This window comes from Talpa occidentalis, unplaced genomic scaffold, assembly GCF_014898055.3.
Source record: "Talpa occidentalis isolate TD23 unplaced genomic scaffold, MPIMG_talOcc4v2.1 talOcc4.12, whole genome shotgun sequence".
Classification (NCBI taxonomy): Eukaryota; Metazoa; Chordata; class Mammalia; order Eulipotyphla; family Talpidae; genus Talpa; species Talpa occidentalis.
The window spans coordinates 63,007,162-63,022,651 of NW_023601212.1; the positions used below are offsets into that span (position 1 = coordinate 63,007,162).

General features: G+C 39.2%; 1 protein-coding gene and 1 long non-coding RNA gene across 7 annotated transcripts in view; one reads left to right on the forward strand and one right to left on the reverse strand.

Annotated features, from left to right (window-relative positions):
- Positions 1-15,490, reverse strand: part of LOC119241306 (uncharacterized) — a 188,354-nt gene that overhangs the window by 91,984 nt on the left and 80,880 nt on the right. For 2 of the 5 annotated variants that reach the window (XR_005124295.2, XR_005124296.2), the window contains one exon: positions 5,869-9,580. The exons of the other annotated variants lie outside the window; for them this stretch is intronic. This is a non-coding gene — a long non-coding RNA (uncharacterized LOC119241306). Of the gene's footprint in view, positions 1-5,868; positions 9,581-15,490 lie in introns of those variants that run through there. 5 annotated transcript variants of the gene reach the window in all.
- The window catches only part of F5 (coagulation factor V), a 70,681-nt gene continuing 56,657 nt past the window's right edge, over positions 1,467-15,490 (forward strand). The window contains exons 1-3 of one of the 2 annotated variants that reach the window (XM_037506525.2): positions 1,467-1,785; positions 5,714-5,805; positions 13,510-13,632. In XM_037506525.2, the coding sequence (XP_037362422.1) occupies positions 1,628-1,785; positions 5,714-5,805; positions 13,510-13,632 (373 nt within the window). In that variant the 5' untranslated portion in view covers positions 1,467-1,627. The remainder of the gene's footprint in view (positions 1,786-5,713; positions 5,806-13,509; positions 13,633-15,490) is intronic. The other variant, XM_054693490.1, reaches the window with a different exon arrangement.

Below are 15,490 nucleotides of genomic sequence, written 5' to 3' on the forward strand. Positions count from 1 at the left end.
TGGATTAAAATTGAGTCTATCAACCAAGCTCTTTACGCCTTCTGCTCTGCTTTGCTAGTCAAAAACTTTTCTCAAGAAAGAACTGTGAATGGGTAGAAGTCAATTAAATGGTCCAGATTGGTCCCCTGTTGCATCCTTGCTTCCTCACTGATCTAGGAAAAGAATAGAAAACTTAAAGGAGGCATCACAAGACTAGAAACCAACTCAAACAAGGAAATGGGGGTAGAAGGGAATAACACAGCCATTGACCCAGCTATAGAAACCAAGATCCTGAGGTGCCAATGCCTAGATCACAAAGCTTAAGATCCAAGCATATATCAGACTGCTGTAAGGAGTGTCAGGAGTGCAGCCCCTAAGGGAAAGATATAGAGATTGAACCCACTGTAGAATCTCTGGTCCCTTTCAAATTCTACAACAAACCAACCACCAAGATGAGGCCCTCCCTACCAAAAGAAGATAAAAATTAATGCTGCCCCCCACAAAAAGGCAGCTCTTTCTGCCCACTTGTGTCTATGCAAGTGTCCTTTATTCTTCTGTCCCTTTCCCTAACAGACTTGCTCTTTTAAATAGAATTAATGTCTCTCTCATGGAGAAACTCACTGTGTGCAGCTGAGAGGGGAGCTGAGCTCTGATGAAACCTTTCCCAGAGTGAATCCAAGCACCCTGTTCTCCAAACCCATCAACTCCAAAAACAACATCACTTACCACCTGAAAATACAATATCTCTGTGCCTAGTAACAGGGTATGATACTCTTCCTGAGATCAGAAGGTGGGTCATGTGGGTAAATGTAGAAATCCATTACATTAGAAATTGCAGAGGGTCTGACAAGTGTGAACTTTGCCCAGGCAGGTTTTATGGATGATGGTAGTGGGAGGAAGTTAATTTTCTTTTACCCTTCTAGGTCTCTAGGCTGGGGAAAAAAAAAATTAAAAGATAAATTTTAATTATGTGTGTACTCAGGGATACACAGAATATGAACCTACCTCCTATCGCTCCAGTGAGGTTATATGGTTTCTAAGAGAGGAGGCAATACATTTAAGAAGGAAAAACAAAACAAAAAACTTTGCAATTAAAAGAAAAAGGGATTTTGCAGGATTATTCTACATAGGCATGGAAAACAGACCTTGCAAACCCTAGCCTGGGCTGATAAGCCTGGAAGGCTATCTCCCACTTCCCAGACCAGAGATTTTCTGTTGTTAGGGTGATAATTATGCAAATCATACCATTTAGGCACATCCTGGGGTAGTCTTTTGTCCCAACAGTGGTAAAGGTCTCCAGGGGCTCAGTCCAAGGGCAGTTAGCAAGTGAAAGTGGGGGAATATAGTCCTGAACACCTGGGCACTGTGCCATCTCCTAGACAGTCAATAGTCGGGTTTCTCTCCCTCTGCCTGCTGCCTCTTGTCACCTGCCGCAGCGACCTAGCCAACCTCCTGCCTGGGAAGGCGGAGACAGCACAAAGCGGCAGCAGCAGTTGTTAAGCCAGAGAGACTGGAGAGAAGGGACACTGCCACCCGCAGCTTCCTGAGCTCACTGCAGCCGGGACAGTGCAGAACTCAGGAAGGGGCCATCGTTTTCTCCCACCCAGGTCCTAGGGTGGTGACAGGGGGCAGGTGCGGGAAAGTAACCATGTCCCCTGACTGCCCATGCTTCTGGGTCCTAGTGATTCTGGGTTCCAGCGGGGCAGGCTGGGGGAGCCTAGGGGCTGAAGCAGCGCGGCTCAGGCAGTTTTATGTGGCTGCTCAGATCATCAACTGGAGCTACCTCCCTGAGCCCACGAACCCCAGGTAATGCTGGCTGGTGTCTGGGTGGGCAACTCTAGGAGGGTCATCTTTTTTCTCTTTAAAGAACATTCCTTTGGCAACTCCTTGATTTTAAAATTTTTTTTCAGGTAAGTAAATAACTCAATAGAAGAGTATGATAAATGAAATAAACTTTGTGAATGCTAATTTTATCCAATAAGTTTTATATTCTGAGCATACAGAAAATATTCTGTTTGATTGCTTTCAAGAGTTTGCTGTAAATACAATTATGTTAGTATGTTTGATTATTGGCTTAATATATTGACTGATTCAAAAGCAGCAGATATTTATTTCCTTAGCAGCTCTCTCTGAAACTCCTGTTTCATATTTTTAGCAGTCTAGCATTTATATGAAACTTCTAATTACATATTATTTATTTTATTGTCCACGTAGCTTCATCTTTTAAAGCTAAAGCTATATATACCTTACACTGTATTACAGGCAGATTAGTCTATAACAATTGCCATAATTTTTGTTCCTGTCTTATAAGTTACTTTAGAAATATCAGTCCATAAAAATGCAACACTTTTCTTCTTTCACCCTTTTTTTCTGCTTGATGTGACTTCATTTTTCTCATTCTTTATCATTCCCTGGGAAATTATCTCCCCTGGCTATTTTATTAGGGTCACTATTAAAAGTCACATGGAATTGAGACAAGGTATCAAAAATAAAACTCAATCTTTGAGTTGCAAAAAAAAAAAAAAAAAAGTCCTAATTGAAAAGTTAAAAATAAGACTTCCCAGAAATTAACCAAATCTACTCAGTATTTCCAGTGAATTATATTTTTATTTGTTTTAATGGTAAACCTCATAGTGTGACTCAATTTTTTTTACTTAACATCAGAGTTTAAATGATTGTGAAAGATGTGTTCCTCTTTTACAATTACAAAACCAAAGCAAGCTACCAAGAAATCATCTAATATTTTAAGAAGCTTTTAATGTATAAACATTAACCATTTGGAAAATATCTTTGTAACTGAGTTATTTTAGAGGGAATTACATACTATATTCGTCTCATAATAACAATAAGTCTCTTTTTAAAAAATACCATTTTAAATATTGTATTTCAAGATGATAATCTAGGTCATACCCACACCCTTAGGGAATGGCCATTAACTAAAAATCCCCAAAGAAAATAACAGTCTTCCAGCATTTATCATTTCTGCTCGTGGGTAAAACACTAATTTGGCTGCTGGCTTTCCTGTGGCACACTGCGCTTATGTTTGGGAGCTTGTTCTTTCTTCCCTAGTTAATGCCGAAAATAACAAACAGAAAACTGGAGGCATAATCACACAGGGCAAAAGTCTGATTCATGAGGTGAGTCCACAGGGAGCCATCACTGGTCATCCTGCCCTCTCACTCCATGGCCAGTTTCCAGAATTCTCAAAGTGAAATTCTTCTGATATCAAACATAATCAAACTAAGTAAGAGACCACATTGAGACTGATACCCAGACCAGCAAGCAATATTCTTGAAATTCAAATCATGTGAAAAAAATCTAATTAGTATATCTAGCTAATTAAACTTAAAACTTGCTCTAACTTGTCCTTTTTACCTGGAGCTGAATAATCCTTACTACAAGGAAATCAACATAAAAAATCCCATCCTGGATCAAAGTGTATTTCAGCACAAATCTTTCCACTTATTTCATCGAGCATTATCAGGACAATGCTAATCTATTATTCTTGCTCTGATTTTATATAAATGTTTTTAAAAATCTCCCTAAGGAAACTTGTTATATCACTTACATATATATAGTAACAGATATTGGGGGAAAATAAATAAATCTTCCATGTATGGGTCTAGCTTTATATGATTTTTTTAATTATGAGCACATCATCTGTAAACAGTCTTCATAAATGGAAAATTACACATGCATTTTTATTTTTGGAATTCACATCATCTTTAACCTTCTGTTCAGACAGATTGCTTTCCAATAGTGAGTGATTCAGTTGTTCAAAGTATGTACACAAAAATCACACAAGGAAATATATTAGGGAAAACACATCTATTAAAATTACTCCAGTAAAGTGGTTTTCTTTTAAAGATTTCACACCATCATCTATATTCTTGTATTTAAAGATGTGAGTGGGAGAAGAAGCTACTTCTCAATTGTACTTTAAAACCTACTAAAAATGGACTTCTACATTGAAGACAAAAACTAACAAACAGAATCCTAATATTCTGGGATACCAAGAACTCCAAGAGTTCATTTAATTCATTTTTCAACTTCCATGTTTCAACCGCCTACATTTCCCCACACCCAAAACCAATATCCCCACCCAGTGGTTTAGTTTCTACTTCAATGTTTTCAGTGACTAAACCCACTATCTCTCATAACCAGTCATTCCAAAAACATTCACTCTATATCCTTTCATTCTGCCCCCAAATATTAACACAGTGTACATAAATTTTAAAAATTATAATAATCATCATAATTACATATTTTTCTGCTTGCTGGGAAAAGTTGAATGCTAAAAACAAACTTTTATTACACTTTTAATATTACCAGCTAATATGTATTGAATACTTACAATGTGCAAACCCTAAGCCCTTTGCATGTATCACCTGATTTAGTTCTTGTAACATTTCTGTAAGGGAGATTTTACAATTGTTCCAATTTCACTATTCTAAAAACTAGGGCACAAAGAGATTAGGTAAACTTCTCAACGTCATAATGTTAATGAGGGATAGATACAAGATTCAAACCCAGACAATCAGAATCCACAACCTGTTCTCTAGAAGTAAAAGTGGCTGAGGTAACTACCCCACCTTTATGCCCTGATTACTCTTGGGTCACTCTCTGGATTACCAAGGATAACAAAGCCAATGGTCAACTGGATTGCCATTTTTAAGAAATGTCCCCCAATTCTCTTCCCTTTACCTTCATCTTTGAGTTTTAGACAAGAACACTATTGTGCCCATTTATAGAGACACAGAATAAAATTACAAGAATTTATGCAGATATACTCAATTAATAATTTTATTTTAGTGTGTTGTTTTTTATTGTCTTAGTTATTTTTTATTTTAATTGTGGTAACATTAGTTTTACCTTTTTTGAATCTCGGCTTTATACATTTATCAACCATTTCTCCTCCTTGGACAAAGTACCTAAATTTTCCAAGACTTCTGGGTGGGTTTTTTTTTTTTTTTTATCATTTTTTACTTTGTTTCCAATGATCCCAGGGCTTTCCCCCCATATTAGCCATTTCCACTTCTCAACTAGAAATAGGGCACACCAAATCAACAGGTCTTCACCGTGTTCCCTGTAGTTTAAAACTATTTGCCTGATCAATTGAAAAATAGCACATATTTATTCATAAAGGATTTGGTTAATCATTTAAAACTTAAACATTAAAGCTTGGATTCACACTATGATCTTGGATTTTTTTTTTTTTTTAGAAAACTGATTCTGAGTAACAGGGTTTGCTAGATTAGCCTAAATTTGTAAGAGAATGGCTATCACTCCAAAGTACTCTTGAAGTCATCAATAATTATTTTTTTAACTGCACTAGCTTCTTTCCAAGTTATTCATTTATAATTCTTATATAAATGTTAGGAATTAAATGAACATTTGGTCACAAAACAAAAAATTTCACAGACACTTTTCCAATTTAATGAGACATTGCAGAGAAGCAAAGCAGAAATAGCTTACTATGTTCCTTTATTTAAAAATACCAGATTAAATTTGAAGCTTGGTTGAAAAAAAAATGTTAAAATATTAATTTTATCTGCTCTTTTACTTGTTCTGTATTTGTTTATGTTTATAAAAAGTTAGGTTTTTGAAGTACAATGAAAATACTGCAATTCTTACTATAATTCTGAGTACATGAGAGATCTATTTTTTTTGTTATGTGCTATGCAACTGACAGATAGACATGCTTTTCAAATCAAATTTTGTGTTTTATTTCCAGTTTGAAAACTCCTGCAACTTCCTTTAAGAAAATTGTCTACAGAGAATATGAAGCATATTTTCAGAAAGAAAAACCACAATCTAGAACTTCAGGTAAGTCTGAAGATATTTTCTTAATTATAAAGATAAATCTCTATTGATAATTTAATACTCTTATATAGATATACCTAAAATATCCATTTGGTGACATTTTATAGCAATGTTTTTTGTTGTTTTTAACCAATATGGGCTACATCACTTGTGGGGCCTGGTACAAAATAAAATGTGGGGTTCCTTATTCACATTTTTGAGAATTTCTAAAGTGACAGCAAAACATTAAGCCAAGCAGAGCCTAGAGTCTTGCAATTGTACAGGTCACATGCCATGAAGAAGGTTGTTTTTAACCTTGATCAAAAAGCTAAATGAAGGACTCCCTGGTGGTGCAAAGGATTAGGTCGCAGCACTCTGAAGCTGTCCACAGCCACTGCAGCACAAGTTCGATCCCCGGCCAGGGTGCTGACCCACATGGCACAGCAGACCTCTCCTGTCTCGCCCGCTGCTCCCTCAGCAGTGTATTTCAACCATTCTGCCTGTTCTCTTCCCCACTTTGCCTCTGGTGGATCCTCTCAGCCCCCTGCACCTCTGGCCTGTAACCAGTTCTAATACGCATAAATTTAAAAAAAAGCTAGATGAAATTCTTCAGTATTTAATTTTTATTCATTGAACAATTACTAAGCATTTGCTATATATAGGCAAGTCATTGGATGTCACAGGGACAGATGGACATATATCCTGTCTCCTTGGAGCTGAGGTCTAGTTTAATGAATGCACATGAGCCTTATCAAATGAAATTTTGCTTCCAGCCTGTAACTGGGATTCAAAGGACTATACATGGCTGATTCTTTTGCATCACTCTTTTCCATCTCTTTTCTTAATTTGTTTAGTGTGGTGCTCATCTCCTGTTTTATTTACATAGTAGCTATCATTTTTAAAGAAAATCTTTTTTTCTCATCTCTTCATTAATCAAGGAAAATAGGTTGAATGGGTTTCTGGGATTTTAAATATGATACTTCACAGGAATGTTAGAGGCCATTAAGAGAGAACTTTGTCCAGTTGGGTCTCTGGGTCAATAATTCATCCTTCTTCCCCCCAACCAGGTGACGACCTATCATCCTTCTACCTATTTTTATCAGCTCTATTCTGTCTTTTCTGCTTTCCCTTTATCTTCATTTTTCCTTGGAGCCTTCCTTTCAGTCATAAATCATCAACAACAAAACAAAACCATGTTCAGGTTAACCCCCATCTAAAAGAAAATATTTTCCCTTAACTATCTGTCTTTCCCTTTTTTCACCTTTCCTTCGCTGCAAATTTCCTATATGAATACTCCCTATCATTCTCTGTCCTGTCATATCCTTTCCCTACATTCTCTCCCCAATCCACTCTGCTATGAAGTCACTAAAATTACTCTCCAAAAGGGAACTCATGATCTCTGAGCTGCCTGAGTCTATGGTTCCTTTCCAGTTCTTTCCCCACTGACATTAGAACATTTAATGCTCTTGCTTCTAGAAACTCCTTCTTTGCCTGGCTTCCCTACCATCACTTCTCTTGGCAAATGGACACGGAATGGAAATAAATGGGGAGGAAGAAATGGAAGCAAACTTTACAAATAAATTTCCTGAAATGTGGCTTCAAATAGGAGGAATGACAGCATAGTTCTGAAAGGAATGAAGGATCCAAGGATATTTTGGAGTTTTATAAAAAGGAATAAGGTGACAAAAATATCTAAGTGCTCAAGGGAAAAATCTAACAGAAAAGGAGAGAATAAAGACACCTGACAGAGAATACTTGATAAAAACAGACTAAAAAAAAACAAAACAAAACCAGGAAGTGATGGGATTCAAAATTTGGGCTGGATCAGCCTTAGGGAGATGCGTCTCTATCTTCATTTTTTATCAGGGGTAGGCAAGGGATGTGCCAATGGGGTTATCAATAACAGCAAGTATATAGTTGTGGGCAGGAAGTAAAAGCATCTCCTATCTTTATCACAGAATCTCTTTATTTTTATAGCTTTGGTTCAAATATTAGTAGGTACAATAGATATTTAAGAACCATTTAATTAAATTGTTGTTGGATAAAAATGAGCTGTGACACATATTCATTAGGTCTGGAAAAGAGGAGTCAGGCAGGTATTTGGAGGCCTGTCTTTTGTGGCTTTTGCAAAGTTATCTATATTTGAGTGTCTCCTGTTGAAGTCATTGTGCTGAGCACCCTCAGTGACAGAGCAAACTTGCACCAGGCTGCTGACTTTATTCTATAAACAATAAGGAGGCATTGATAGTTTTGAAATCTGATTCAACCTAATTAATTAGAAGCAGACTGTGATAGTTGATTTATACTTAAGACTTTTGCACTTAAAACATTTCCTTTCTGTCAACCCCTGCACATCTCAAAAAATATTTGTTTTATGCCATCCATTTTTATGCAACTTCTTTCTGAACTACCCATCCTGCCAGACAGGGGTGGTATCTTATTCATCTTCATATCCCAGTACTAATTGATACAAGAAGGGAAATCTGGTATGAGGAAGACCCTCAGATTTTGAATGAGAAGATCTGGATTTGAACACTACTATTAACTATGTGGACTTCCCTGTTACCCAGCCTAGTTTTTTTTTTTTTTAAGATTTATTTATGCATACAAGAGCTGGGGTACAGGCCAGAGATGTAGTGGGGAAGGAGGGTGAGAGGATTCACCAGAGACAAAGTGGGGAACAGAACAGGCAGACTGACTGAAATACACTGCTGAAGGGAGCAGTGGGTGAGATAGGAGAGGTCTGCTTCGCTATGTGGGTTTCTCTCTGGCTCTCCGGAGATCGAACTCTTGCTGCAGAGGCTGCGGATTGCTTCATAGTGTGGCGCTCAACCCCCTGTGCCACAAGGGAGGCCCCCCAGCCTAGTTCTATGTCATTTGTACCTTTCCCCTAGTTTCTGCCGCATTCATCTGGTGGGTATGATTCTAGTGGAGCAAGTCACATGGCCCACTTCTACAGCAGGAACTCAGAAGTTGTTGTCATGGGGGGTACAGAGGTAGGCAGGATGATTAGGCTGCAGGACTAGTGGCCTGAAGAGGCCTATCCATTGAAGTTTGTGGACATGTGGATAGGTGGCGGGGCCAAGCTCATTTTAAGGAATCCTAACTGAGGTTTTTACATAGCTAACTTTAAGCTTCTCTGCATCTTTTCAAGGACGATTATAAAACTTTTGTTCTCAAAGGATTTAAAGTAGCTGCAACAATGCATTGCCCTGCACTTATTCATGTGAGAACAAGGGATGGGATTAATTAACTTCTCACAGTCCTTTCCAACTTCAACCACATGAAATTTTTCAACCACATGAAATTGAGTACATGTTGTGCTGGCTTCCTGGAACCCCAAGAGAGGCCACTCCTTCCCCGCAATTCAGTTTTGGGCACTAAGGAGAGGTGGGAAAGAAAGAGTATAGCAGGCACTCCAAAAAACAATCAGCCATAATTTTGCTTACATTCATGAAAGTATTTGGCCTGCATTCATGAAAACACCCTTTTGTTTTGCTTTTATTCTGAAGAAGCAAGAAGGGAGGCTAAATAAATATTCTAAACTATTCATTGTATTAAAAGGTCTTATTAGGTTAAATAACTTAGAAGACTTATTTCTGGCATCTGGTATTTGCAGTCATGTGATGCCAACAAACAAATCAACCAGTCAGGGCAACCATGGCAACAAAGTGAGTGCTCAGTGTGACTGATCAACACCCTGTCGAGGTCACAGGCCAGTGGAGTCCACAGAAACCAGTGGAGTCTTCTGTTGGAAGGTGGTGGGGTTGATAGCGGCAATCAGAAGACAAAGGTGAGCCTGTGGAGTCAGATGTGATCAAGAGTCAAAAATGGTGTAGACATTGAGACTTTTCTAGGCAAATGGGGGATCTGAACCTGCCCTGCCCAAAGTGATAGAAAATACTTTGACTACGGAGTCCAGAGACCTGAGTTATAATCCCAGCAATGTACCAAATCACCGATCGACCTTGAACAAACCATCCCCCTGCCCCTGCTCCTTTGCATGCCATCTTTAAAACGTGGATTGAACCATGTGACTGACACAGACCTGTACAGAGCTAACAAAAACAAACAAAAAGCTTCAGACACATTATCAGTATAATCTCCAGAATGGTGAGTACAGTGAATGGAGTGGGACAAGAGTGGGTAGAAAGGTAGGAGTTGGGAAAGATGATCTCTCTCTGTCTCAGAGATTATGTTTCCACATTGCTAACAGGAAATTAGTTTCCTATTGCTGCTGTAGCGAATTATCACAAACATAGTGACTTAAAACAACATACATTTCTATCGTACAGTTTTTGAAGTCAGAAGTACAAAATGAGTTTCATTGGTTAATATCAAGGTATCAACAGAATTTTGCTCCTCTGGAGGCTCAGGGTAGAAATGTTTCCTGGCCTTTTCCATTTGCAAGAACCTACATTTATTGGCTCACAGCCACTTCCTCCACCTTAAAAGCCAGCAAGACCTCATCTTCCAATCTCTAACTCAGAGCCTTTTGAGAACCCTTGAGATCACATTAGTCCCACCTAGATAGCCTAGGCACTCTTCCCATGGCAACATTCTTAACGCAATCATACCTGCAGAATCCCTTTTGTCATATAAGGTTGCCAGGGATTAGGACATGGCAGTTGTGGGGGGGAGTTACTTTGCCTGCAACACCCACCAAATAAAACTCTCCAGTGTCTGACATTTCTAAGAAGGGCACCTTCATCCACCCAGTTCCCCAAGACAGAACCTCACCAGCTATCCATGACAATTTGATCTTCATCTTCCATCCCCTAACCAATACATCTAGTCCTGATAGTGTAAACCTAAATCTAAATTTCTCTCTAACATGTTTTCATCTTTTCCACTGCCACCAGTGGAAAAGCAAATCCCAATCTCTCCTGGACCTCCTGTTTTCTCAGCATCCACACTTCTTCCCACATCATCCTCCACAAATGCAATCAGAACTTTTAAAAACATGTTGCATCTTCGCTAAAAACTCTTTAATGTCTTCCAGATACTCTCAGGTTAAAGGCAAAACTCTAAGAGGCCTACAAGGGCCTATATGAGTGGGCCTCTGATAAGGTCTTTGCCTTCACTCTCTTACCTACTAAGTCCTACCTTGTCCACAGCCATGTGTAAGTTCTCTGAAAAGGCCATATTTTCTGGTTGTAGGGGCAGGAAGGCTCAGTGCAGGGTATCTATGATCTGAGCAGATGGGTAAAGGAGAGTCCTGGAGGCCTTGGTGGCTTTTCAGGCTTGTTATTGAGCTTTTACCAGGTACACGCACGGCAGGCAGGGGTGCCAGGGCCAGGATGCTGGCAGGCCTCCCAGCCCCCAACAAATCTTCACTCTTTCTGGGCTCTCCGGTGTTTTCTCGTGCTCTCTCATCTGCTTCTCTTTCATTCTTGTTCCCTTCCCCTGCTGATGCTGCCCCTATAAGCCAGTCTCAGCCCAGGTGTACCCACCTACATATGCCCACACCCCACTCCAGATGCCCACCATCAGGCATGCATTCAGGGATCCATCATTAATGCTAATGGCAGGAGGACAGAAAAGCCTGATAATCACTTACCCTACACTGGTACTTCAGGGCCTGTGCACATGCTTATCCCACTCCCTAAAATGTCCTGCTCATTCCTTTGCTTCTGTCTTTGGACTTCTAATTAAAGTATCCTTTTCTCAGGGAAGCATTTTCTAGCCCTGATCCCCTCCCTGCCTAAATATTAGTCTAGATCCCCGACCAGGGAGGTGACCCACATGGTGCAGGAGACCTCTCCTGCCTCTCCCGCTGCTCTCCTCAGCAGTGTAGATCTGCCTGTTCTGCTCCCCTTTCTGTCTCTGGTAAATCCCCTCACTCCCTGCACTTCTGGCCTACACCCCAGTTCTTGAATGCATAAATAAATAAAAATAAATCTTTCATAAGTGAAAAATCTTTATTTCTACCTTAAAGACTTGTGAGGATTAAGGTAAGGACTTACAATGTTTGACTATTCTAAAGGGGCGGTATGGAGAAACCCTCTGTTATTCAAATTGGTATCACCACCACAAATGAATGTGGTTGAACCCATGACTACTGTAACTTCCTTCCCCTGATTCCTTATGGGTGAAATCAAGCCCAGGAGAGCCTATAGATGGCATGAAAGTGAGAGCAGTCAATTCCTGTCACTTGTCTACAATAGGGCTTTTGTGACAGGTCCTCAGTCTTTTAAAGGATACCAGAATCCCTTAGGAGCACACACTAAAATGCTGATTCCCAAGATCCACATGTAGGCAGTTAATTCGGACTGAAATGGTACCTAGAATCTACCATTCAGTTAGAACCCAGGGGATTCTGATACTGAGACTCCTGGGACTATAATTGGGGACAATCTAGTATGTGCCTCTTTAACACTGACTCAGCTATCAGGCCCTAGGGCCTAGCATAACACATGAAGTAAGTAAAACTTCACTTTTGATATCTGCAGCCTTTGTTGTCCCTGTTGTGTTTTCCACATGGTAGCTGATAACATTATTTACCCAGTTACTTGCATCAAAAACCTCAGGGTTACCCTTGACTTCGCTCTCTCTTTCATGCCACAGCCAACCCATCAGCAAATCCCGTTGGCTCGCCTTTCAAAAAATGTCCAGAATCCAATCCCTTTTCTCCACATCAAGATACACATTCTGGCCTAAAAACCCATCTTCCCTTGTCTACACCTCCTCATCCCATTTCTACTCCGCCACTATGGGGTGCTTCCATTATTAATGCAGACTATTCTCTACATAGCAGCTAGGATGAATTTTTTTTTAGGGTGAATTTTTAAAACATGGCAGACCACATCATTATATTTCACAAAGCTCCAGTGTTTCCCCATTTCAGTTAGAAGAAAATCCAACAGCCTTACCATAGCCCCTAGGGTCCAATGTGATCTGCACCAGACCCCAAGACCCCATCTATTCTCACTCTGTCTTCACTGTTTCTCTCACTGCTCCAGAATATCAAGCTTACTCCTGCCTCAGGGCCTCCAAACTTTCCTCATAGCCATCTAACTGTATTATTTATTTCCTCACTTCATTACTGTTGCTGAATTCTCCCACCTCAGAAAGATCTAAGCCAAGAGCCCTGTCCGACTTCATCCTGTATAACTGAAAATGAACCGCCTTTTTTAAAGATTTATTTATTATGCATACAAGAGCTGGGGTGCAGGCCAGAGATGTGGGGAGCGAGAGGACTCACCAGAGACAGAGTGGGGAGTAGAACAGGCAGGCAGATCTACTGAAATATACTGCTGAGGGGAACATCGGGAGAGATAGGAGAGGTCTGCTGTGCTATATGGGTCATTTCCCTGGTCAGGAATCTAGATTAATATTTAGGATCAGTGCTACAGATAGCTTCATAGTGCTGCATCTTAACCGCTTGTGCCACCAGGGAGCCCCCCCCCTTTTTTTTTTTGAACAAGGACAGTAGTCTCTAAGGAATGACAGTAGGTCAGAGTGGGATGGACATGGCCAGAAGTATTTCTTCTATTCTCAATCGGCTTTGGGCCTAAGCAAAAGGTTCTACTCCCCTGTCCTTATCTCACTGTGCATAAGGTAGTATTAATGAGCTTGCAGTCTTCTAGACTGATGATAAGCAGGTTCATTTCAGGACCAGAAGGAATGGCAGCAACCACTCTGGGGGTTTTCTGTATCTTTTCCTCCGTTAACAGCTGTCTTTTTTAGTCCTAAACACAGCTCTGTTTTGAATCTTTGTTTCCGTAGGACTTCTTGGGCCTACTTTATATGCTGAAGTTGGAGACATCATGAAAGTTCACTTTAAGAATAAAGCAGACAAGCCCTTAAGCATCCACCCCCAAGGAATTAAGTACAGCAAATTCTCAGAAGGTAAGAGCAATTTAATGTCCTTCCCACAGGAAAATGTGCAACACTTAAAACCAGCATCAAATACTTAAAAACCATATTGTTAGCCAAGTATTACAGAAATCTTTCCTGCAACTGGTAATTATTAAAAAATGGTTGCCTTTTCAAGTTTCAGGGGAAAATAAAGATTCTGGAATAATCCAGACCTCAGTTTTTGACTAGGGTTTTGTTCTTTACTAGTTGGATGGGAAAATTACCTAATCTCTCTGAATTCTAATATATTTACCTTTGAGGTGAGAATAATAAAATATATATTGCAAGATGGTTTAAGGCAGAAGTTAACAAATTTTTCTATAAAGAGTCAGATAAATATCTTTGACTTTCTGGGTTGTAGGATTTCTGTTGCAGCTACCCAATTTTGCCTTTTAGTATAAAAGCAGCAGTAGACCATAGCAAGTGAACATAACTGTATCCCAATAAAACTTTATTCTCAAAACAGGCAGTTAAATAGATTTGGCCGATACATCATAATTTGAGGTAGTGACATAGCACTAGACTGACACATAGGACATTTAGTAAGTGGTATTTAATAGTGGTATAAGTAGTATTAGTATTCTAGATATACAGAAGTGGTTAAGAACATAAACTCTGAAGGCAGATTTAGTTTCAAATTTCAGCATTATCATTTCTGGTTCTATGATCTTAGTGTCTCTGAGCTTCTGTTTTTCCATCTATAAAATGGGAATGGTTACGTCCACTCTGTAAGATTGCTTTGAGAATTAAAAATGATCATTTAGGTAACATGGTAAATATGATTCCTGGAATCTTGTAAACCTCCAATACATGAGGATAATGACAATGATGATAATGGTGACAGTGATAGTGTTGGTAATGAAAATGGTAAAAAAAAAAAAAAATGACCTTATCAGTCCCAGGATAGTAAGTACTGTTGATATTCTGATTATTTCCATTATGCTGATGTCCAGAATAAATTCAGAAAAGTGGAAGATTTCGTTAGGAACTGATATTTTAAAAATTGAATGGGGGCCTCCTTGGTGGCACAAGGTGGTAAGTCGCAGCACTGTGAAGCTATCCATAGCTACTGCAGCTCGAGTTCAATCACCGGCCAGGGAGGTGACCCACATGGTGCAACAGACCTCTCCAGTCTCACCCGCTGCTCCCCTCAGCAGTGTATTTCAGTAGATCTTCCTGTTCTTCTCCCCACTCTGTCTCTGATGAATCCTCTCACACACACCCCACCTCTGGCCTACACCTCAGCTCTTGTATGCATAAATAAATAAATCTTTACAAAATAAATAAAAATAAAAATTGAATGTATATCATAGTAGGTGTTTATATAACAACATTTAAAAATAACCTCAGACCATTTAGAGCCCACAAATATCCTCCCTTTCCCCACATATTCCACCATCATACCTTTTGAAGAGAGGAATTAAGTAGGGAAGTGATTTACAGTGCAGATTCTAGAACTAGACTTGCCTGATGCAAATCCTGATTTAGACACTTATTAGCTGTGTGACTTTTGGAAAATTATGTAACCTCTCTGTGCTTCATCTTTCTCATCTGCAAAATGGGGATAATAATTATACCTAACTCATGGTTTATTGTCATGAAATCTTAAAAGCAATGGCTAGCACATGAGAAGATATTGCTAAATATTAGCTATGATGGTAAAGGTGATTCTTCAAGTATAACATTCAAATAATTTAGTATTTCTGATAATTTATGGATTAGCAAGTTTTTTTGACATTTATTATTTCCTATGTAAATTGTTGTGAAACTCATTCTGACTAAGGTATAAGTGACAGGTAAGATGTCAATGAATATTTGTGTTAGCACTTAATTGTAGAATTGGAGAAAA